The 25,459-nt window shown below is 38.4% G+C and overlaps 1 protein-coding gene across 4 annotated transcripts in view; it reads right to left on the reverse strand.

Moving 5' to 3' along the window:
• DTNB (dystrobrevin beta) overlaps window positions 1-25,459 on the reverse strand; it is a 236,698-nt gene that overhangs the window by 168,573 nt on the left and 42,666 nt on the right. For all 4 annotated transcript variants that reach the window (XM_036262917.1, XM_036262916.1, XM_036262918.1 and 1 more), the window contains 2 exons: window positions 20,433-20,646; window positions 7,114-7,199 (listed from right to left, as the gene is read on the reverse strand). In XM_036262917.1, the coding sequence (XP_036118810.1) occupies window positions 7,114-7,199; window positions 20,433-20,646 (300 nt within the window). The remainder of the gene's footprint in view (window positions 1-7,113; window positions 7,200-20,432; window positions 20,647-25,459) is intronic.

The raw sequence follows: 25,459 nt of genomic DNA on the forward strand, positions 1-25,459 counted from the left end.
GGTGGCCTGTTGTGACAGGTGTCCTGTAGGGTCCAGTGACACAGCCTCCCTGATCACTCAGCTGGGCCCTTGAGGTGCACCCCTCATGTGGACTTTATACCCTTCTGTTGTAAGTGAGGTTTGATTGCTTTTGGCATGTCAATGGGAGGGTTTTACTCAGGCTGATCAACTGCAAGGACTGGCTGTGTCCACTAAGCATTGACATCTGACTAACTTGGATGATCAGCTGTGCAGTGGCCCACCACACAGAGCAAAACTCTGGTACCCAATGAGTCCATTCCTTGAGTGTGTCACTTGTGGAGATGGTTGGGTGGTGGTGCTTCGATGTGGTGTGAAGCTGTCCACTGGTTATACTGGCTCTGGGGCAAGGTCAGCCTATGCCTGTGTTCTACCTGGGGGTACCATGTATAAGCTGCAAACTGATTTGCCAATGGCTCCCTCCTGTGCTAGGCTTGGAGGTACCCAAGCAAAGCCCAGCTGTGAACCAAGGCTGGTTGCTTCTAGTGCCAGGCCTGAGGCTACTTAGTGACAAGTATAGGGATTGCTGTGGGCAGATGCTGCTTGTTTGAGATAATTTAGGAAAATCTGAAGCAGGAACCAAAACAAGCCAGTCCTTCAGTAAAGCCACTGGAAATAGTTGAGGTGGGCCCAAAAGTTGGGCGGGGCAGGGCCTCAGGGAATCACCAGGGCAGGGCAAAAACAGTGTGAGTCAGGTTGCTGGAGTCCCAGATATGGCGCCCATCTGCTGGCCTCATGGGGGAAGGGCTTACCAAAGGAACAAAGGCCTACACCAGCACCTCTGTTCAGGAGAAAGATGCCTCTCCAGCTCTCACCCCAATGCCAAACAATTCAGTTCTTCCCCCTATATCTCTGGTGCCTTTCAAGCTGCCTCCCCTTCATGCTGGAGCTCAAATGAAGCAAGTCCAAGTAAGTGCATGCATGGGCCCTTTAAGAGGAGCTACCTGGGACTCTAGAAGTCTCAGCCACCCTCAACTTTAGTTCCTGCTGGTTTTTACATCCAGAAGTTATGGGGACTCCTCTTCCTGGCACTGGAACACTGAGCTGGGAGGCTGGTGTGGGACAGAGACCCCTCATTCCTCAGGGAGGACCTTCACAGTGAAGGTAGCCCTCCTGATTTTTATCTGCCACACGTGGGTGTGGGACCAGCCTGTCCATGCCTCCGCTACTCCTACCAGTCTCAATGTGGCATCTTCTTATTATCATAGTTGTAGGACTTCCATTCAGCTTGATTTCAGGCGGTTCTAAAGGATGTTTGTTCTATACACATAGGGTACAGACTACAGGGATAGTGGCATGTAGTTTTCTTTCTTTGTAGTGTCTTTATCTGGTTTTGGAATTAGAATTATGCTGGACTCATAAAATGAGTGTGGAAGTCTTTTTCTTGAATTTTTTGGAATATTTTGAGGAGAATGGGTGTTAGATCTTCTTTGAATATTTGATAAAACTCCCCCGTGAAGCTGTTCAGGCCTGGGCTTTTGTTTGCTGGGAGTTTCTTGATTACATCTTCAATTTCCTTCGTTGATATTGGTATGTTCAAGTTTTCTAACTCTTCCGGTTCAATTTTGGGAGATTATGTTTCTAGAAATTTATCTATTTCACCTAGATTGTCCATTTTGTTGGCATATAATTGTTCATAGTATTTTTAATGATCCTTTGTATTTCTGTGGTGTCAGCTGTTACTTCTCCGCTTTCGTTTCTGATTTTGTTTATTTGGGTCCTCTCTTTTTGTCTTGTGGCGAGTATGGCTAAGGGTCCATCAATCTTGTGTATCTTTTCAAAGAACCAATTCTTTGTTTCACTGATCTTTGGTATTGTTTTTTAGTCTCTATGTGGTTTATTTCTGCTGTAACACTTACTATTTCTTTCCTTCCACTTGCTCTGGGTTTTTCTTTTTGTTTACTTTCTAGTTCTTTAAGTTGTAGGGTTAGAAAATTATAGAAATTTTTCTTGTTTCTTGAGGTAGGCCTGTAGTGCTGTGAACTTCCCTCTCAGGACTGCTTTCACTGTATCCCATAGATTTTGTGTTGTTGTGTGTTCATTTTCATTAGTTTCTAAGAAGTTTTTAATTTCTTCTTGATCTCCTTGGCAACGCATTCATTATTTAATAACATGCTATTTAGCCTCCATGTGTTTGAATGTTTTTGCTGTAATTGATTTCTAGTTTCATGCCACTGTGATCTGAGAAGATGCTTGATATGATTTCAATCTTATTTTACCTGTAGAGATTTAGTTTGTGTCCTAACATGTGGTCTATGTTTGAGAATGTCCCATGTGCACTTGAGAAGAATGTAAATTTTGCAGTTTTGGGGAGTTATTCTCTGTAGATATCTATTAAATCCATTTCATCTAGTGCATCATTTACAGTCTCTGTTTCCTTGGTAACATTTTATCTAGAGGATCTATCCAGTGATATTAGTGGGGTGCTGCAGTCCCCTGCTATGATAGTATTGCTATTAATTTTTCCTTTGAAGTCTTCCAGAAGTTTTTAAAAGTGTTTTGGTGCTCCTATGTTGGGTGCATATATGTTTACCAAGATTATATCCTCCTGTTGGATAGATCCTTTCAATATTGTGTAGTAGCCTTCTTTGTCTCTAGACTTCATTTTGAAGTCTATTTTATTGGATATGAGTATTACTACCCCAGCTTTTTTACCCTTTCTGTTTGCTTGGAAGATTATTTTACATCCCTTCACTTTCAACCTGAGTCTTTTGTTGTGAGGTGGGTCTCTTGTAAACAACATATATATGAGGCATGCTTTCTTATCCATTCAGCTACTCAGTGTCTTTTGATCAGAGCATTTTATCCATGTTCATTTAAGGTTATTATTGATATGTACTTATTTATTACTATTTTTGCTCATTATGATTATGTTTCTCTTCCTATTTCTTGTGCTTATTATAGCAGTCCTTTTAGCATTTCTTGGAGTGCTGGTTTGGTGCTAATATATTCCTTTAGTCTTTTTTGTCTGGGAAGCTCTTTATTTCACCTTCTATTTTGAATGATAGCCTTGCTGGATAGAGTAGTCTTGGATTCAGATCCTTGTTTTTCATGACCTTGATTACTTCATGCCATTCCCTTCTGGCCTGTAGTGTTTCTGTTGAGAAGTCAGCTGAGAGCCTTATGGGGGTTCCTTTGTAGGTAACCTGTTGCTTATCTCTTGCTGCCTTTAGGATTCTCTCTTTGTCTTTAATTTTTGGCATTTTAATTACTATGTGTCTTGGTGTGGGCCTGTTGGGTTCTTCTTACTTGGGGCTCTCTGTGCTTCTAGAACTTGTATGCCTTTTGCCTTCACCAAGCTAGGGGAGTTTTCTGTCACTATTTCTTCAAATATATTCTCTAACCCTTGTTTGTTTTCTTCTTCTTCTGGCACTACTTTGATGCGGATGTTGTTACATTCCATATTGTCCCACGGTTCCCTTAGGCGGTCTTCCTGTTTTTTCATTGTTTTTTCTTTTTGTTTCTCTGAGTGGGTGATTTTTATAACCCTGCCTTCTAATTTACTGATCCAGTCCTCGGCTTCCTATACTCTGCTGGTTATTCCTTCCAATGTGTTCTTTATTTCTGCTATGTTATTCCCTATTTCCAATTGGTTGGTTTTCAATGTTTCTATATCTTTACTCATGCTATTCAGCTTCCTTGTGATTATTACTCTGAACTCTTTCTCTGATATCTTGCTTAATTCCATTTCATTTATTTCTTGTCCTGTAGAATTCTCTTGTTCATTCATTTTAAATTTGTTTCTTTGTTTCACCATTTTGGCCATCTCAGCGGGTTTTTGAGCCTGCCAAATTTTCCCTGTGGGAGTTGGTGGTCCGCTGATTGTGGCTCCCACTACTGGGTTTGGGTGAATGTGGTAGGACCCACGTTAAACACTACTGTCAGGTCTTACTTCCCTGGGTAGATTTGCAGGCCAAGGAAAGATTCAGTTATCCTCTAGCCATTTGCCTGGAGGCTATTAGTCTAAGTTACTTGATGACCCTCAGCTGAATGAAAAATCCCTCAGTGTAAGATAATTTCCAGTGGATGAGGCTCTTGCCTGCTATCAGACTCTAGATGTTAATGAGCCTCAATTTGCATTTCTCTGGCCTGGCCTGGTGGTGTTGAATTTCTGAGGGAGAGGCCCTTGCTTCTTCCCAGGGCTCTGGGAAGGGGCTCTTTGCATAAGATGGCTACTGTCCCACAAGGGAATGATTCAGCACAAAACTACTGGTGTCCTCTCGTCCAGCACTCTCCCGAGCCTGGAGGCCCGAACTCTCTTCACACAGTTCCAGTGCAGTCCACCTTCCCTCTGCCAGAGCTCAAGGTGAGTGGCTATAGCTGATTTGGTGCTTTTCAAAACCTCTGCTTTCTCAGCAGAAAGCTCACAACTAATACAGCCCTCCACTGCTGTCTGTGGGCTCCCAGCCCGCCCTCATGGGCTCCGCTGTTCCTACCAGGTTCAGTTTGGCATCTTCTTTATATCCCTGGTTAATTAGGTTCTCTCCAGCTGCTTTTCAGTTGGTTTTTCCTGAAGATTTGTCTTTATTTTAGTTGTAATTCCAGTTTGGTCCTGGGAGATGGTCTATGTAGCTTCCATTCACTCTGCTGTCATTTTTCCTCCTTTGATGTATATTCTTTAAATAGTATCATTATCATTAAAAAACAGAATCTCTGCCCAGCCAGTGTGGCTCAGTGGATTGAATGTTATACCATGGACTGAGAGATCCCGGTTTGATTCTCAGTCAGGGAACATGCCCAGGTTTTAGACTCGACCCCTAGCAAGGGGCGTGCAGGAGGCAGTCAATCAATGTTTCTCTCTCACGTCAATGTTTCTATCGCTCTCTCCCTTCCTCTTTCTCCAAAATAAATCCATTTAAAAACATATTTTTAAAATCCCAACTATTTTCTTTCTATTTGAATGAAATATAATTTTGTCCTACAGAAAACCACCATGCTAGAATTTTTTTAAATTAACAAACTTCAGCCCAAAAGAGTATCACCACGTGAAAAAAAAAAACACACACACACAACTCAGAACAGCATTTAAATAAAACTATACTTTTCATTACCAAAAATCTGTTTTACATTGTAAATGATTTTGAAATGAACACAAACCAGATAAATAGTTTGACCAAACCTCTAAGATCTTTCTTTAGAATATTGAAATCTGTATCTAGTGCACTATCTAGCTTTCCAACTTTTAGTGCCATGGTAATGTAATAAAAAGCATATGTTGGGGGGTGGGTGGAGGGATTGTGGAAAAAAATAGAGAGAATGCATGGATATGGACAACAATGTGGTGATTGCTATAGGTAGAGGTGGATAAGGGTATAGAGGAGATAAATGGTGATGGGAAAAATGAAATGAAATAAAATAAAAGATTACCCCTTGCCAGGGAAGTATAGATTTCACTTTTGTGAAAGATAATCTAAGTAAGCACTGAGTTCCTTGAATAAGATTTATCCATTTGTTTTATTTTATTTTATTTTTAATATGTTTTTATTGATTTTTTAGAGAGAGAGGAAGGGAAAGATAGAAACATCGATGTGAAAGAGAAACATGGATTGGCTGCCTCCTGCACGCCCTCTACTGGGGATTGAGTCCACAACCCAGGCATGTGCCCTGACAGGGAATCAAATCAGAACCTCTCAGTCCATGGGACGATGCTCAATCCACTGAGCCACACCAGCCAGGCTATCCCTTTATTTTTAAATCTGTGTTGCTTAACACAATATATATTATATATTTCCTTGTCTGACAGTTTATAATTTATTATTAACCTTTCAGTGCATTTTTATAATGAAACTTCATACTTGCTACCCAGTATTTAAACATATATATCAAACCAAAAATATGCCAATTGTCCAACTTTCATTAAAGTGAAAATAAAATTGTTTATTACCAAAAAAAAAGCACAGATTCAATTTTTTAAAAAGAATTTAAACACACACACACACACCAAGAAAAAAAGAAAAAGCACAGAAAACAAATGCACCTATGAAGTAATCTGACCCAAAAGCTTGTACTTAAATCTGATCAAGCCTCTGTATTTTTCAGTTAAAACAAAAAATGTAGGGCACAGAGGAACATCATGGGGACCCAATCATCAAAACCCAGTCTATGTGAAATGCTACTGGACAGATGACCCAGTTTCTTCAACAAATCAATTCAAATCAAAACAGAGTATCTCAACAATTCATTAAAATCCACAGGTTCTGTCTTACCTCCCCGAAATCTGCCAGTTTCTTAATCTACGGGTACTTGTATTATGGCACTTTGATCACTGCACAGGAACAGCATAGTGGAGTATAACAAAGTAGCTTAGAGCGGGGCTCTGGAGCTAGACAGCCTGAGTTGAAATTCCAGCTTTGCCCCTCAATTAACTCTTCTATAAAATGGAGAAAATATCCCTTGCTGCTCAAAGAAATGTTAAGGATTCAATGAGAAAATATATGTAAAGCACCTAGCACAATGCTTAGGCAGTTAGTAACTATCTAAAGAGTGAATAAATAAAAACCATAAGCAGAATATTGAATAATTGTGAATTTCACCTCCTCTGCACAGTAAATGCCAAAATGGCCAATAGTAAGAAAAATTAGGAAAGATAACTGAAAAAAAAACATGCTATCAATTTCTAAATAATGCTTGACTCCAAGGTGCTAAGAAACAGTTTAATCACAGCAAATACCCCCTGATGAAGCTCAGAGTTATTAAGAAAAGGGCTAACCGTGACCAATTCTGGTAAAAGTAATCAAATTTATTTTCTAACTAAAAGCAATCAACATAATCATCTTCAAACACAAGACTTTTTAATAATATGGAAAACATTTTTAAAGGAAGTTTTTAAATGTCAACATCACTGTTCTGAATCTCCTCAATTCTCTTGCTTTACACAAAACAAACCAACAAAAACACTAAACAAATTAATTCAACTAACTTTTCTATCTGAACAGTAGGTGGCATAATTTACATACTCTGAATCACGTGGCTGATGTATAAGAAACCAAAAAAGTTCAATATAACATCATCCAAAATTCTGAAAACACTAACTTAAAATTGTTTAAAAGTCCTAATTTGAAAATAAAATCTTTCAAATAATATGGAAATACTTACATCTCAATTTGTCCAGCATTTTCCCACCACACATGGTTGCTAACATAGCTTTAACTGAAAATACTGTCATCTTGCCTCGGCCCTCACTACAAAAGAAACATTAGAAATAATTACTATCTGGAACCACAAAAACAATAAAATGTATTACTAAACATCGAGCAACCAGTAACTTAATCCTTACCCTTTTCTGCCACATTACTTTGGATTTTTAGAAACCTTCGACTTTTTTTTTCCTTTGTAGCATTAAGGCTTCATCTACACTAGGTGACAAGTGCTAAAACTAACCCAAATTACTGGGAAATTAGTTTTGTAAATATTCTTTTTTAAAAATCCACACCTGAGGATATTTTTCCATTTATCTTCACATAGAGAAGGAGGGAGGGAGTGAAAGAGAAACATCAATGTGAGAGAGACACATCGACTGACTGCCCCCTGCATGACCCCAACCAGGGCCGGGAAATGAATCGCAAGCGAGGAACATACCCCTGACTGAAATCAAACCCGAGACTCTGGTCTGCAGGCCGCCATTCTAACCGCCGAGTCAAACCAGCCTGGGCTAGTTTTGTAAACATTCTGTAAAGCAATTTTTACTGGCTGTGTGGCTGAGGCCAAATGGATGAACCAGAAGTAAATTTTCTATCAATTAGCCCATTAAATCCACAGCTGCAGTGTTTTTTTAAGTCTTTACAACTGAGGTACCACTTGTTTTGAATACTAATCCAGAAATATGTCCATCCATCAGGATATTATAACAATAGTTTATTGTTATGTAGTAAACCAACAGGGTGCACAGTGCTATAAAGACTTTATAGTACATTCATCTTTGTTTTTACTGTGACAACCTTTATTTTCCCATGTGTTTATTTTAAGAAGGTCAATCCTATTTGTCTCAGATCTTCCCATCATACCACAACTATGAGAAAAGTGAAGGGGAAGTATCACTAATAATTCTTTTTTAGGAATTGGAAAAATGAAATGTAGAACACAGATGACTTACCCAAAGTAACTGCTGTACAGCACCTGTAGAGCCAAGACAGTATTAGCAAGGCCCCTGACCCAACAAGTCCCTCACTCCACCCAATCAACTATGCCCTGGCTTCACAGAAGACGAAAACTCCATTAGCCGGTTTGTTGTTGTTGTTGTTGTTAAGATTTTTTTCTATTTATTTTTAGAGAGGAAGGAAAATGGGAGGGGGGGGGGATACACATCAATGCGAGAGAGAAACATAGATTGGCTGCCTCCCCTACCAGGAATTGAGCCCACAACCGGGGCATGTGCACAACTGGGAATCAAACTGGCAACCTCTCAGTGCATGGGATGATGCCCAATCAACTGAGCCACACTCACACCGGCCAGAGCTCCACCAGTCATGTTTGTTTGTTTGTTTGTTTATTATATTTTTTTAATCCTCACCTGAGGACATTTTTGCATTCATCTTCAGATAGAGCGGGAGGGAGAAAGAGAGGAAGAGAAAGAGAGAGAGACACATCGACTGGCTGCCACCTGCACAACCCCAACCGGGGCCAGGGACCAACCGCAACCAAGGTACATGCTCTTAGCAGGAACAAAACCCGGGACTCTCCGGTCCGCGGGCCAATGCTCTAACCACTGAGCAAAACCGGCCAGGGCCACCAGCCAGTTTTTAAAGTCATTACATGCTGGTTTTATATAGCTTGTGCTTACAAAGTTTCATAGTAACTTAGTAAAATACCTTTGCAAAAATGAAAACTACATTATCTTAGTTTTAAAAAGCAAGTGTCATCCTATTTATATTTACTAATGGTCCTATTATATTTACTAAGTGTCTCCCATTTTCCAAACCTTTGCATACAGTAAGATCACACCCGAAAGAAAGGCAAATGATCTATAAGCTAGAAGGTCCTCAGAGAAAACATCACCATGAAATACCAATGTTAGTCTGATTTTTAACTATCACATCTCATTAAGTTTATTTATAAAATAAAATAGAAATCTATACAACTAGTTAAAATTAGGGTGGGTTTTTTTAAAATATATGGTTCTTCAGAAATACAGATATTATCCTCCTCTCTTAGTACCTGGCAATATGGCACCTGGAAATGATAAGGAATATTCCTATGTCAAATATCCACTGCATTATATGAGCAACACCAGTGGCTATAGAGAGCATCAATTATGTTAAAATTAATGGGTTTCTAAAACTGATTGAGAACTTTTACAGTGGACATTTCCTTTTGGTCAACAGCCCTTCAAATGTTGAGTCTACATTTAAGCAGCCCCTACCTTATGTAACAAGTTCTCTTCCCACTAACAAAATATTAAAGCAGAAAAACAAACAAAAACTTAGGTATCTTTTTTCTCATCTTTCTTCAAAACTCAGACATGGGCACGTGACACAAGCTCCACCAGTAAGATGGACCACCCTACACTTCAAATAGAAAACTGTCATCTTTTAGAAGATGGAACTCCAAAGAGTCCACCTGGAGGAGTGGCAGCTACTGGAGCAGTTACATCCAGTGTCCTGAGGCAGAAGAGACAGAGATTCTGGTGGTAGCACCTGCAGCCCAGTATAAGTGGCATTTGGAGCACAAGCAGCAATATCTGTGCTCAAATTGGTGGCAGAGTGCTTTGTGAGACCATTTTGTGTGACTTTGAGCTTTGTTCTTGGCAGTGTGGTCTTCAAGTCTATACTGTCCCAACAGTCTCAGAGAGTCTTCAGTATGATCCACACCCTTTTAATAAATTAGCCAGAGATGGTTTCTACTGCTTACAAAAAGAACTCAGAGGGATGCAGCTTCTACCCTGAAGTAAAGTGGTCCAGAAAGATGAAGCAACAGAAGAAAACATTCCTGAAGTCCAGAGTGAGAGGAAACATGCCTGATGATCATCAGAATAGGAATGAAGTGCTCACAAACAGGAGTCAAGCCTTGCTACATAGTTAATGACATTTCTTAAGGTAAACATGCTCAAAACATTTTTTGCAGATACAGATCTCATGATGCAAGAATATCCAGGAAATTCCATAAGTAAAAATTAATCTTAGAAGAGATTTCCCTAAAAATCAGGTTACTGATTACATCTGGGAGAAGAGAAAAGGTCGTAACACAAAAAGGAGCTTCTGGGGTGCTGACAACATTCTATTTCTTGGCCTCTGTAGTACTTATATTTGCTTTACAACAATTCATTTTAAACTGTACTTAATTTTCTAGAGTTGTTTTCTATTTCTCAATAGCAACTGTTTCAAAAAAATGAATTCTGGCCCTGGCCGGTTTGCTCAGCGGTTAGAGCATCGACCTGCGGTCCGGAGAGACCCAGGTTCGGTTCCCGCTAAGGGCATGTACCTCGGTTGCAGTTTGTCCCCGGCCCTGGTTGGTCGTGCGGGTGGCAGCCACTCGATGTGTCCCTTTCACGTCGATGTTTCTCTCTCTCTCTCTCTCTTTCTTCCTCTCTCTCCCTCCCACTCTATCTGCGCAAAAAATGGGAAAAAGTGTTCTCGGGTGAGGATAAAAAAAAAAAAAAAAAAAAATGAATCCTGAGAAAATGAAGGTTACCATTACGGACAGAGCTAATGGTTTAAGGGAAAAATAATGAAGGGGAAACCAACAGGTTAAAAGACACTCAAGCTCTGGCCAGGTAGCTCAGATGGTTAGAGCTTCATCCCTATATATCAAGGTTGCAGATTTGATCCCAGGTCAGGGAACATAAAAGAACCAATCAATGAATCCATAAATAAGTGGAATAGCAAACTGATCTCTCCCCTGCCTCTTCTCTCTTTCTCTCTCCCCACCCCACTTTATCTGAAGATAAACAGAAAAATATCCTCAGGTGAGGATTAAAAAAAAAAAAGAATAAAAACATTAAAAATACCAAGGTCCAGCCCAGCCAGTGTGGCTCAGTGGTTGAGCATCGACCCATGCACCAAGAGGTCATCGGTTTGATTCCTGTTCAGGGCACATGCCCAGGTTGTGGGCCCAATCCCCAGTGGGGGGCATGCAGGAAGTGGCAAATCAATGTTCTCTCTCACTGATGTTTCTATCTCTCTTTCCCTCTCCCTTACTCTCACTCTAAAATCAATAAAGAAAAAAAAGTAAAATTACTAAGGTCCAGGCCCTATCCTTAGATGTCCGCTAATAGAAGACTGGCAAGTATCATAAAAAAAGAAAAGAAAAATAATATGTGAAAGATAAAGAATATATCTAAGATAGTTTACTATTTAAAAAAAAAAAAAAAGCAAGGCATGGAACAAAATAATTGTTAGAATGCAGTCTAGCAATTATTTTAATTATTTTAAAAAGGAGAAAACAAAAATATTCTCATGAACAGATAGTCCCCAACTTCTGATGGTTCAACTTATAAATTTTCAACTTTATGAGGGTGCAAAACAATACACATTCAGTAGAAATCATATGTCAAATTTTGAATTTTTCCTGGGCTAGTAACATGCAGCATGATATTCTCCCGTGATGCTAAACAGGGCTGTGAGCCACAAGCTGCTAGTCAGCCACGTGATCACAAGGGTACACACAACTGGTACTCTACTACCATGTAGTATTAAATGCATTTCAACTTAAAATATTTTCATTTTGTTTTTTTTTTTGTTGTTGTTGTTAATCCTCACCCAAGGATATTTTTTCCATTAATTTCCAGATACAGTGGGGGAGAGGGGAGATACAGAAAGAGAAACATCAACGTGAGAAAGACACATTGGTTGGTTGCCTCCTGCATGACCCCGACAGGGGCCAGGGATCCTACCAGCAACCCAGGTATATGCCCTTGGCTGGAAATCGAACCCATGACCTATTGGTTCACAGGCTGACATTCTAACTGCAGAGCCAAACCAGCCAGGGCTCAACTTAGGATATTTTCAATTTACAATGAGTTTATCAGAACGTAACCCCATCATAAGTCAAGGAGCATCTGTATTTGCATACATATAAACGTATTTGTTTGCATACATATAAACTATCTGTGAAAGGATACTGAAAAAGTAACACTGGTTGTCTCCAGCGTGGAATGCAGGAAGCCAAAGAAAAGCAATGAGAAAGTGGTCACTTTTCACTTTCCAAACAGTAAACATGCTTATGCCAGAAAAGAGCATGCTTATGCTCAAGTCATAATCTAAGCTTCCAACTTAAGACACTAGAAAAAGAACAGCAAATTAAATCCAAAACAAGCAAAGGGAAAAAATGAGTAAGAGCAGAAACCAATAAAATTGAAAACAGAAAACAGGAAAATTAATTAAACCAAAAGCTGGTTCTTTGAATAAATCAATAATGTTGATAAATCTCTCCCCAGATTGACTAAGAAAAAAGAGAAAAGTCACAAATTACCAATATCGAGAATGAAAAATGAGGTATCACCACAAGTTCTATATAGACATTACAGAAAAAATAAGGAAACAATGCAAAAACTGTATGTCCATAAATTCAACAACTTGGATAAACTGGACAGATAAAATACTCCCTGAGCCCCGACCGGTTTGGCTGAGCGGTTAGAGCATCGGCCCACAGACCAAAGGGTCAACGGTTCAATTCCCAGTCAAGGGCATGTATCTGGGTTGCAGGTTCGATCCCCAGCCCTGGTTGAGGTCATTAAGAAGGCAACCAACCAATGTGTCACACATCAATGTTTCTCTCTCTCTCCTTCCCTCCCTTCCACTCTATTTAAAAAAAAAAGAAAGAAAAGTATCCTTGGGTGAGGATTAACAACAAAACATTACTCCCTGAAAAAAAACACAAACTACTGAAGTTCACTCAAGAAGAAACATATAACAGAATAGGCCCATATCCATTATAAAAACTGAATCTGTATATTTAAGCCTTCCAAAAAAAGAATGTTCCTCATTCAGAAGGCTGTACTGGCAAATTCTACACCGTTAAAGAAGAAATAATTCCATTTCTACACTAATTCTTCCAGGGAGTAAAAAAGGAGAAAACAATTCACAATTCTTTTATAAGGCCAGCATTATTTTGATACCAAAAACACATAAAAACATTACAACAAAAGATAACAAGTTGGTATCCCTCATTAATTTAGACATGGAACTCTTCAACAAAATGTAAGCAAATCAAATATTACAATATATAGAAAAGAAAAAGAATCACAAGCCAGGGGGCCTTATTCCAGAAATGTTAACATTGGTTTGACATTTGAAAGTCAATTAATATAATTCACCATATTAACATACTAAAAGAGAAAAGCCATATGATTACCTGAATAGATGCAGATAAAAAAATTCAATATCCATTCCTGATAAATACTCTCAGAAAACTAGGAAGATAGGGGAACTTCCTCAATCTGATAATGAGCATCTTAAAAAAATAATAAATGCTAACATCATGCTTAATGATGAAAGACTAAGTGCTTTTCCCCAAAGATCAAGAACAAATCAAGGATAACTGTTCTCAGCATTAGTAGTCAACATCACACTGGAGAATCTAGCTGGTACAATAAGGCAAGAAAGAGAAATAAAAGGCATACAGATTGAAAAGTTAAAAATAAAACTGTAACAAGTTAAAAAATAAAACTATGTCTGCTACAGACAATATGATATTCTATGTAGAAAATCCCAAGAACTTACCAAAAAAAATCTATAGATCCTACAAAGAACACTAGAATAAGGGATTTTAGCAATGCTGCAGAATATAACGTCAACATACAAAATTCAACTTTATTTCTACAAACTAGCAAAAGGTAACAGAAAATACAATAGCACCAAAAATATAAAAAAACATAAATATAAAGTTTTTTTTAAAAAAAACACGTTCAAGGTAGGGTACAGACTGACAAACCGCAAAAGAGGAGGTGTTGGGGGGAAAGAGACTAACCACAAAACTTATATGCATGTATGCATAACCAATGGACATAGACAACAAAGCTGGGGAAGGGGCCAGAAGAAAGGGGGAAGAGGGTGTCAGTGGGGGAAAAAGGAGAAACATCTGTAACAAAAACAAAAAAAACCAAAGACAAACAAAAAAAAAAAACATGTTCAAGATCAATAAAACGAAAACTACAAAATACTGATAAAAAGAAATCAAAGCAGCACTGGCCGGTTTGGCTCTGCGGTTAGAGCACTGGCCTGCGGTCCAGAGAGACCCGGGTTCAGTTCCCGCTAACGGCGCGTACCTCAGTTGCAGTTTGTCCCTGACCCTGGTTGGTCGTGTGGGTGGCAACCACTTGATGTGTTCCTTTCATGTCGATGTTTCTCTCTCTCTCTCCCTACAACTCTATCTGAACAAAAAATGGAAAAATGTCCTCGGGTGAGGATAAAAAAAAAAGAAATCAAAGCAGCTCAGCCAGTGTGGCTCAGTGGTTGAGCATCGACCCATGCACAAAGAGGTCGCCAGTTCAATACCCGTTCAGGGCACATGCCCAAGTTGTAGGCCAAATCCCCAGTGAGGGCATGCAGGAGGCAGCCAATCGATGTTCTCTTTCATTGATATTTCTATCTCTCTCTCCTTCTCCCTTCCTCTCTCTCTAAAAATCAATAAAGAAAAAAAAAATTTTTTTTTTAAAGAAATAATCATCCTGCCCTGGCCAGTTTGGCTCAGCAGTCGGAACGTCAGCCTGCAGACCAATGAGTCACAGGTTCAATTCCAGTCAAGGGCACATACCTTGGTTGCAGTTTGTCCGCGGCCCTGGTTGGGGTCATGTGGGGGGCAGCCAGTCAATGTGTCTCTCTCACACTGATGTTTCTCTCTCACTCTCTCTCCCTCCCTCCCTCCCTCCCCCTTTATCTGAAGAAAAACAGAAAAATATCCTTGGGTGAGGATTAAAAAAATAAGAAATAATTATCCGAATAAAATTATTGAAGAAATATTCTCACAATTCTTACTTCTTCAAATCATTTTATTTGTATTTTTCACTCCAAAAAGAAAACACTTAGCTACCTCCTTTCAACTACTTGTTCTCAGCATTTACTCTTTTGCTATAATCCCTTAAGTCACTTTTCTTCCTAAAACTGCCCCCAGACAAAGCAAAGGTAAGTGTCGCTTTTACTCTGTTTCATTAGAGCGGCATAGAAAAAGTATAGTCACTTAGCAGCCTAAGACCCCAGGATTATGCCCTTTACCTAAATAATTCTTTTTTCTTGAAAGAACTAATTTTTAATCCTTCCCACAAGATATCTGAAGTTGATTCATATACACTGGCCAAGTTACATTTAAAACTGAAGCATTAGCTGCCCCTGGCCATGGCATATATAACCTCAACCAAGTCCACGTTTTCAGTAATTCCAAAGTAAAGCCCAGGTTCATACCAGAATTAATTCTCTTTGAGCAAGATTTGAGAAAGATTTGGTCTCATCACAAAAACATGACTCACTTAAAATCTGGCCTGTGATAGCTGCAGAGTTGATTAGAAGGTCAATATTTAAAATATAACACAGTGAAGAGTGAAGAATAACCCCCACATAAAGATACTAAAATGAAAGGATAAACAGGTAATATTTGTTGAAGATGACAGGAGAAAGGAAACTTGTTATTTTTATCCTACCCAAACAGAATTGCTCTGAGGAGCACTCTCCCTCAATAAAGAGAATGATTTTCTTTCTCAGACATCTCTGCATGATTCATTTCCATAGACCTATCATTTTACAGTCTGACAATAAACCATGCACATGACTTCTAAAAAGAGTTCTTATTATCCAAAACTGAGAAAACATGATGATTACCTCTAGGCCAGGCTAAGCAGACAGTGAGTCACCCTGAATAAACACCTGTGTTTGAACATGCATGTAGGGACCTTCAGAAGCCTCTGCAATCCTCACCTGTGCCCTTTGTATAGGAATTGCTCATTTCAGTTGAGTCAAGTCTCAAATTCTGCCTATACCATTTATATCTAAACTCACCTAATCTGGGTGATATTTATAGCTTTGCACTATCTAATAAGAGCTTGCTACTTCAAATTAATATTTTTGAAAACAAGATGATGGGGAGTATTTCTTACTTAAGAAAACAAGCTGTTTCTACATCTTTAGTAAACAACTGGCTGCTGCCAACTATAAATTAGTACTCCTCTCATGAAAATAGACTTCTACTTTAGAAACACTATTACCAGTCCAATTATCACATGTAGCTAAAAGTAATAAGCATCTCTTTTTGCTTTTCAAAAATTCATATTTTTCAAATTAATCTTAATTTACAAAACTTCACAGTGAATGGATTATGTGATAATCAACTACAAATCAAGAAACCATTTGGCAAATCTCAAATAGCTTAATGAAGTAAAATCAATGAAACATCATATTCAATTTTATCATAATCAAAAATTAGCATCTGCCTGCTAATTTTTTCTTTTTTCTTTTTTGCCTGCTAATTTTCATTTCAACTTTACAAATATCTATTAAAAATCCAGCAATGCATTTATTGAGAAATCAAAGATATATAAAGTAGAATCTCTGCTCTCAAGAACCTTCAGTCTTATTTGTACACTTATGAAGCAGTTTAGAGCATTACATAATTGAAATTCAAAATAATGATACAAACAAGAACTATAAGTTATCAAAGGGATGAAAATAGGGTTGGTGATAATAATAAGGAAGTCTGCAAAAGAGGTAAGAACTTGAGTGCAGGGGGTGGAGGAGTGGAGAGGACAGACAGGAGATCAACCAAAATATATGGAGGGAAAAATGAACATCATATTGGAAAGATTAAAAAGTGCCTCAAGTAGCTTAATTAGAGCTTGGTGTGAGCAGAGAACTATGAATTGATACCATTAGCTCAAACTGAGGAGTACGAATTTCATTCAGAAACCATACAGACTCTGAGGTTTACAAGGTGAGAAGTTACATGATGAAAATAGTGTCTTAATCAGATGGACGTGGGAATGAGTACTGAATGGACTGAAGAGTTCTGTTACTACCTGTAACCTCACTTTCAGAGAAAAACAAAGACAAGCAAAAAGCAACACACTTGGAAGAAGTATTCCCCATGTCCTTTCTTTAAAAAAAAAAATTATAAAAGGGAAACAATAAGGCCAAAATAATAAGCAAAAAAATTTTATTTTCTGAACTACTAGCTAATGGTAAAAAACAAAACAAAACAAAACAAAAAAAGAAAACCTTTGCAGGTCTATATACCCTGACATGAAGATTTCTCTTGGAAAATTAGCACAAATGCATGACTTCTCTTGGGAGAAGAGAAAAGAAAAGACCGAAAATAAAGAGTAAGTGATGGGAAGAATAATAGGTGAACTTCAAATTCACTCATTTCTGCTCCCTGAATAATTCTGCCACCAAGCACTTAGAGTGGGGCTCAGTGAACAGGTCTTGGTGGTGTCACATCACACATCACATCATGACATTTACAGGACAACAGCATACAGCAGGGAGGTGTGCTCCACTCCTCTCTTCCACCAGAGCAGCTGTTTTTCCCCTTAGTATTTCACCTTTTTAAAACATTCCAAACTCCTGGCTGGGTAGCTTGGTTGGTTAGAGTCCCAATGCGCTAAGGTTGTGGGTTCAATCCCCGGTCAAGGCACATACAAGAATCAATCAATGAATGCATAAATAAGTGGAGCAATAGATGATGTTTTTCTCTCTCCTTTCCTCTCTCTTTCTAAAGTCAATTTTTTTAAAAAAACTGGAACAAATTGATGATTCTTTCTCTTTCTCTCTCTCTTTCCCCCCCTCTCTCCCTCCCCCTTCCTCTCTCTTTCTAAAAATCAATAAATACAAATTTTTTAAAAACAAACAAAAAAACTCCTGGCTCATTTTTGCCTGAAAATTTCCTAAAAGAGGATCCCTATAAGAGTAAAATTCTTATAAAAATGTGCTACTATTAAGGGCAATAAAAACTTCCTATTCAGCACTAGCACTCCCCTATTTTTATTTGGCTGACTTTTTCTCTTCATCTTGAATTAACCTAAGAACAATTAGGGATATTAGTAAATATTGTACTAACACATGAAATGTTTGCTTCCCAGAAAATTCTAGTTTTGTTTTAAAAATCACTAATAAGCCCTGGTGGGGTGGCTCAATTGGCTGGAGCATCACCCTGTACACCAAAAGGATGCAGGTTCCATTTCCAGTCAGAGTACATACGTAGGTTTCAGGTTTGGGGCATGTATGGGAGCCAACTGATTGATGTTTCCACATCAATGCTTCTCCCGCTCTCTCTAAAATCAATAAAGACATAACCTTGGGTGAGGATTAAAAAAAACACAAAACACTAATGAGGAAGATAGTAACCTACTATTTTTTCAGCAATGTCCATTCTATAATATGCTAGCTGAGCATAATCAGAATTTAAAATGAACTGGTTTTTACTTTTTTTAAAAAATATTGTTTTGTTTTTAGCATTAAGCATAAAGAGGGAACAATGGAAATTTTTAAATACATCCAAATTAAACTGCTAAAATAAATTTAAAAATAGTTCCTAGTCATTTTTCCAAATTACACAGGAACTTTTTCATATAAATTCATCATAAATTAGATGCATAAAACTCTTTACCCTAAAGGAATCTTCTGCTTTCTCTGAATATGTCCAAGATACCTCTGTACCTTCTGCTCCTAAGTTTGATTTTCCCATTCTCCTTTTGCTAGCTCTTCATTCTTCCTCCCTTCCACAGCCACAGTATTTAACTGATTTGATATAATCATGAATTAAAAGTTTATAATCTCTGCTTTACCATTTCAGTAAGATGACTTTTATTTCTGACTTTAAAAATACTGTTTCTTGCCCTGGCCAATTTGGCTCAGCGGTTAGAGTGTCGACCTGCGGTCCAGAGAGACCTGGGTTCGGTTCCCGCTAAGGGCACGTACCTCGGTTGCAGTTTGTCCCTGGCCCTGGTTGGTCGTGTGGGTGGCAGCCACTCGATGTGTCCCTTTCACATCAATGTTTCTCTCTCTCTTCTTCTCTCTCCCTCCCACTCTATCTGAACAAAAAATGAAAAAATGTCCTCGGGTGAGGATAAAAAAAAAAGAAAAAGAAAATACTGTTTCTTGAATTAATGTGTGTTGTGCAACCCACTGACTTACTCAATAAGTCAATGTCACGATAAGGTGCTGCTTACACAACACAGAATAATGGTTTTTACTAAGGTTTTTGGCTCAAAAGGGTCATTCCTTGGACAGTATTAAAATTACAGATTCGCTAATCTAAATTGCTAAAAAAAATGGCATTAGAATTTTGGGACTTATGTCTCATATCACTCTTTGTTTTAAGAATTCAAAGTTCTTTAGCACTGGCCAGTTTGGCTCAGTGGTTGAGCGTCAGCCTGTGGACCAGAGAGTCCCGGGTTGAGTTCCCGCTAAGGGCATATACCACAAAAAAGAAAAATTTTCAAAGTTTTTAAATAATTTTCTTTTAAATAAATAGAATATCTAACTTGATAATACCTTACAAAAATGTGAAATTAGTGAGTGCCTATGTTACAAATTGGCATTGACATTTGTATCGTTTTATCATTAATTCACAGAATCGTCAATATTATAAAGTTTACCGAACAGCATTCTACAAATATATGAACAAAAAAGTAGGTCTACAAAGAGAAAAATGAAGTAGAGAGAATGAAATTTTCCAAATCAGAAATCTGAACTCTTGGTTCCTGGACTACAACCATTAACCTCTCAGCTTCCATCATTTATGATTTCTTTTTTGTAAGAAAATGTTCTGCATTGAAAAAATATTAAAATAAGACCCTGAACATAAATACAAAGAAAATAAGATACTACAGTTCAAGGGCATTTGCTGTTACATAATAAAGACAAGTTAATTTTAAAGTCAAATAGAGCCCTGGCAGGTTTGGCTCAATAGTTGAAGTGTCAACCTGTGGACCAAAGAGTTGCAGGTTCGATTCCAGTAAAGGGCATGTACCTCGGCTGCGGTTCAGTCCCCAGTCCTGGTCGAGGTTGTGTGGGAAGCAACCTGTCAATGTGTCTCTCTCACACTGATGTTTCTTTCTTTCTCTCTCTCTCTGTCTCTTTCTCTCTCTCTCTCTCTCTCTCTCTCTGTCTTCCTCCCTCCCACTCTATATGAACATAAATAAAAAAATATTCTCTGGTGAGGATTTAAAAAAATAAAATAAAAGTCAAATAGAAACCCTCATAATCAAATTCACAACTTGGCTCTGTTTCACTAGACAGAGAACATCTACTTTAAGGCAACTATACTTTAACCAAATACTATGTCTCGAATGTGTGATTCTCCGTAACATTACAGAGCTCAACATGGGGCATGCCCCAGGACAATACATCACTCTGGCATTGACCCAGTCTTTAGAAGGGACTTACACTGAATAATTTCCCCTCTTACTGTGATTCTAAGTTGACAACTCTTAGCAAGAAGAATGATTAAGGGACAAACATTCTTAAAATTAAGTAAGCATGTAAGGTACTAGCCTGTCGTACGCAGCAATCATAAAGTTAAGGAGGAGGCTGATGGACTGTTCCACACTGATTTGGTGAGTAGAAGGAAGGCGCTTGTTCAGCTGGTAGTAAATGGATGAGATGACAGTTTCGAGGCGGGACACACTGATCTCAGTGCTATGGTCCAGTGTATTAAGGCCATTATCTCGGAAGGCTTCAATCATGTTCCAGATATCAACAAGATGGACTAAAACACACAAAAAAATAAACTGTCAACAATTTAAAGTTTTAATTAATCAGAAAAACATACAAACTTTACATTTATTTACATTTTAATAGATCAGCCCTGGCCAGTTTGGCTCAGCAATTAGAGCGTCGGCCTGTGGTCCAGAGAGACCCAGGCATGCGGTCCAGAGAAACCCGCTAAGGGCATGTACCTTGGTTGCAGTTTGTCCCCGGACCTGGTTGGTCGTGCGGGTGGCAGCCACTCAATGAGTCCCTTTCACATCAATGTTTCTCTCTTTCTCTCTCCTTCCCATTCTATCTGAACAAAAAATGGAGGAAAAAAAAAATGTCCTCAGGTGAGGATAAAAAAAAACAAAAACAAAAATCCATTTAATAGATCAGTGAAGGGTGGAAGAATATGTCACCCCAATATGCCACTTTGGCATAAGGATTCTTTTAAGCTAAAGACACTTGAAAAATGGCAAGGGTGTCTTGACCAGTTTGGCTCAGCGGTTAAGAGCATCAGCCCAAGGACCAAAGGGTCTCGCGTTCAATTCCTTGTCAAGGGTATGTACCTGGGTTACAGGTTCAATCCCTGGCCCCGGGTTGGGGTGGTGCAGGAGGCAACCAATGGATGTATCTCTCTCACATCAATGTTTCTCTCTCTCTCTCTCTCTCTCCTCCACTCCCTTCCTTCCACTCTATATAAAAATCATTGGGAAAATATCCTCGGGTGAGGATTAAAAAAAAAAAGAAGAACAGCAGGGGCCAAAAAGGGCAATCTACCCCACCTTTTCTTCCTGACAGCAGAAAATAAGATTCCCATATGAAAGATGCCTTTCCTATTCCAGAGGGAAAGAAACATTCTAATCACCAGAGACAGTAGATTGAGGCCAAGATTTATCTGTACACACTTGCTAAAATAACTCTTATCTTCATTTAGTCTCCCCATATATAGTTCTAGTTCCTTTTCCACAATTGCTACTTTTTGTTCAACCTAGTATATAAGCACTCAGACCTAGTCACTTTTTTCCTATGGGGACTTCCATGTACATGTAAAACTCTGTATGATTTTCTCCTGCTAATCTGTCTTATGTCAATTTAATTCTCAGGCCCAACCAGAAACCCTAAGAGAGTAGAGGTAAAGTACTGCCTCCCCTACAATAGCCTCAAAAATATATAATACAAAATTTAACTGAATGTCAAAGATACAAATTCTCAAGCTTTGGGGGAGATAGTAACACACCTCTTTTAGTAAATAAGAGCACAAAAAATAAGTACGGACAGAAAATTAAACTTTACAGCTAACAAAGTAGGCATAATGAACATTACATGAAGTACTGTCCCCAGTGATTAGAAATATACTTTATTTTCAAGAACACAAAACATGTATAAAAATTGACCATGCCCTGGTCAGTTTGGTTCAGCCATTAGAGCAATGGCCCGCATACCAGAGAGTCCTGGGTTCGGTTCCCGCTAAGGGCATGTACATTGGTTATGGTTCGTCCCCGGCCCCAATTGGGGTTGTCTAAGTGGCAACCAGTAGATGTGTCTCTCTCACATCGATGTTTCTCTCTCTCTCTTCCCCACTCTCTCCCTCCTGCTCTATCTGAAGATAAATACAAAAATGTCCTCAGGTGAGGATAAAAAATAAATAAAAATAAAAAGAAACTGACCTTATCCTGAGTCATAAAGCTAAATTTAATCTCAAAGGATTAAAATAATATAAATCATGCTCTCTGACCAAATTAAATTTAGAATCATTATCAAAAAGACAACTTTTTAAATGAAAGTTATCTTTAGAAATGAAGAAACACATTAGGGAAATTCCTTAATCTGATTAAGGGTATCTACAAAAAACTGCATCAAACAAATTACTTGATAGTAAAAGGCTAAAAGCCTTTACTCTGATATTGACAATGAGATAAAAATGCTCACTATCGCCCTGGCCAGTGTGGTTCAGTTGGTTTGTGCGTCATCCCATACACCAGAAGGTGGCATGTTTGATGCCTGGTCAGTGCACATACCCAGGTTTCGGGTTCGATCCCCCCTTGGGACACATGTGGGAGGCAACTGATCAATGTTTCTCTCTTTTTCTCTCTTCCTTCCTCTCTCTAAATATCAATAAAAAAAAGTTTTTTAATTTAAAAAAAAGAAAAAGAGTGCTGGCTGGTTTGGCTCAGCGGTTAGAGCACTGGCCTGTGGTCCAGAGAGAACTGAGTTCGGTTCCCACTAAGGGCACATACCTCGATTGCAGTTTGTCTCCAGCCCTGGTTGGGTCATGCGGGTGGCAGCCACTCGATATGTCCCTTTCACATCAATGTTTCTCTCTCTCTCTCTCTCTCACTTTTCCTCTCTCTCCCTCCCACTCTATCTGAACAAAAAATGGAAAAAAATGTCCTCAGGTGAGGATTAAAAAAAAAAAGAAATGCCAACTATTATCATTTCTATTATTCTTTGGGTCCTAACAATATAAATAGGCAGTAATTATTGGTATAAGTATTGGAAATAAAGAAATATAACTGTGATTATTCAGAAATGGTTAAATTAGACACAGAAAAGATTCTATGGATAAATTACTAAATTTAATATTTGAGTCCAGAACGACTGCTAGACATAGATTAAGATATAAAAGTCACTGTATTTCTATGTATCAGTAACAGACAAATAAGTTTTAAAAGTATCATAAGTCATCAAAGATTTAGAAATAAATCCAATGAAGAATGTGCAACATCTCGCCCGGCAACAGAAGAATGTGCAACATCTCAGTGGTTGAGCATCGACCCACGTACCAAGAGGTCACTGGTTCGATTCCGAGTCAGGGCACATGCCCAGGTTGTGGGCCAGATCCCCAGTGGGGGGCATGCAGGAGGCGGTTGATCGATGTTCTCTCTCATCAATGTTTCCATCTTTCTCTACCTCTCCCTTCCTCTCTCTATAAAATCAATAAAGAAAAAAAATTTAAAAAGAAAAAAGAAAGAATGTGCAACATCTCTACAAATAAATCTATAAATATAATTGGCAAAAATAAAGACCCAAATAGAGGAATATACTATGTTTGCAAGAGGAACTCTCAAGATTGGAAATATGGGATATATGTCAACTCTCTCAATTTGATCTATAGATTCAATGCAGTCCCAACAAAACCACACAGGGCTGTACATTAAAGGCAAGAATTTTAGCCCTGGCCGGTTTGGCTCAGCGGTTAGAGCGTTGGCCTGTTATCCAGAGAGACCCAGGTTAGTTCCCGCTAAGGGCATGTACCTTGATTGCAGTTTGTCCCTGGACCTGGTTGGGTCGTGTGGGTGGCCACCACTCCATGTGTCCCTTTCACATCGATGTTTTTTTTTCTCTCTCTCTCCCTCCCACTCTATCTGAACAAAATAGCAAAAAAAAAAAAAAAAGGTCCTCAGGTGAGGATTAAAAAAGAAAAAGCACGAATTTTATGTTAATTATACTTAAGAAAAAAATCCCAGCAATGTTCTTTGTTTTATTTTGTTTATTCTTAGTAGAAATCAACAAGCAGAGTCTAAAATATATATAAAAATAAATGTAAAAAGGCCAAAAATGCCCCAATCTTAAAAAGAAAAACAACATGGTATGAAGACCTGTTCTACCTGATACCACGACTTATTATAAATTTATAGTAGTGGTTATTGATACAAGGACAGTCAAACAGACCAATGGAACACGGGAGTCCAAAAACAGATCTCACATATAGACACTGCTATAAACATTCTTGTACATTTCTCCAAAGAATATGAGGAAAAGACAGGTTAGCAGTGTAGAAAGGGATGATCTTTTCAATAAACAGTATAGGGACAATAGAACACACACATGGAAAAAACTGAAATTTGACCCTTAGTTATACTGTATACCCACCAAAGTTTTTTTCATGTGGATTAAAGAATCTTATGTGACAAAATAAAACTTCTAGAACAATGCACCTTTCACTTTACATTACCAATTCTACTAGCCTGGTTCAGGCTCTCAACACTCCACATATAGACTACCATTTCCCAAGAGTAATTACAGGAAGAATTATAAAAATAGTAGGTTCTTTAGAACAGTGGTTTTCAAAGTTTTTACCACAACCCACAAAATTATGTGTGTGTGTGTGTGTGTGTGTGTGTGTATTTTTTGTTTTCCTCACCCGAGGACATCCCTGCATTCACCTTCAGACAGAGCAAGAGGGAGAGAGAGAGAGAGAGACATGCATGTGAGAGAGACACATCGACCAGCCGCCACCCACACAACCCCAACAGGGGCTGGGGACAAACTGCAACTGAGGTACGTGCCCCTAGCAGAAACCAAACCCGGGTCTCTCTGGACCGCAGGCCGACGTTCTAACCGCTGAGCCAAACTGGCCAGGGCCAAAATTATATTTAAATCAGCACACACACACGCACACACCCTAGATATATAAATATATAAAAAACAAATGTTTCATAAAATACTTTTTAGATTTACCATATAAGCTGTGTTCTGATTTTTCTCTTTCATTTTTTTCTCTATTACATGCTTTAAATTCTGTCTAGGGCCATCAAAATGATCTTATAAACTATTAATGGGTCACAACCCATAATATGAAAAACAATGCTTAGGGACATCAGAAAACAAACATAATTTCAGTCTAGGATGAAACAGTAAAGTCTTCAGAGAGAATTTTAAGCTAGGATATTTCAGTTAGACTTAAAGTAGAGTAGAAGTATTTAGCTGTAAAAGTAGCTTGCCCAAGGCACATGTTTATAATAAATGGCAAAACCAGGACTAAAACTGAGGTTTTTTCCCCATTCTAAAGCTAATGACCTTTCCATTATAAAAAGTTTTTTATT

This window comes from Molossus molossus, unplaced genomic scaffold (assembly GCF_014108415.1).
Source record: "Molossus molossus isolate mMolMol1 unplaced genomic scaffold, mMolMol1.p scaffold_m16_p_15, whole genome shotgun sequence".
Classification (NCBI taxonomy): Eukaryota; Metazoa; Chordata; class Mammalia; order Chiroptera; family Molossidae; genus Molossus; species Molossus molossus.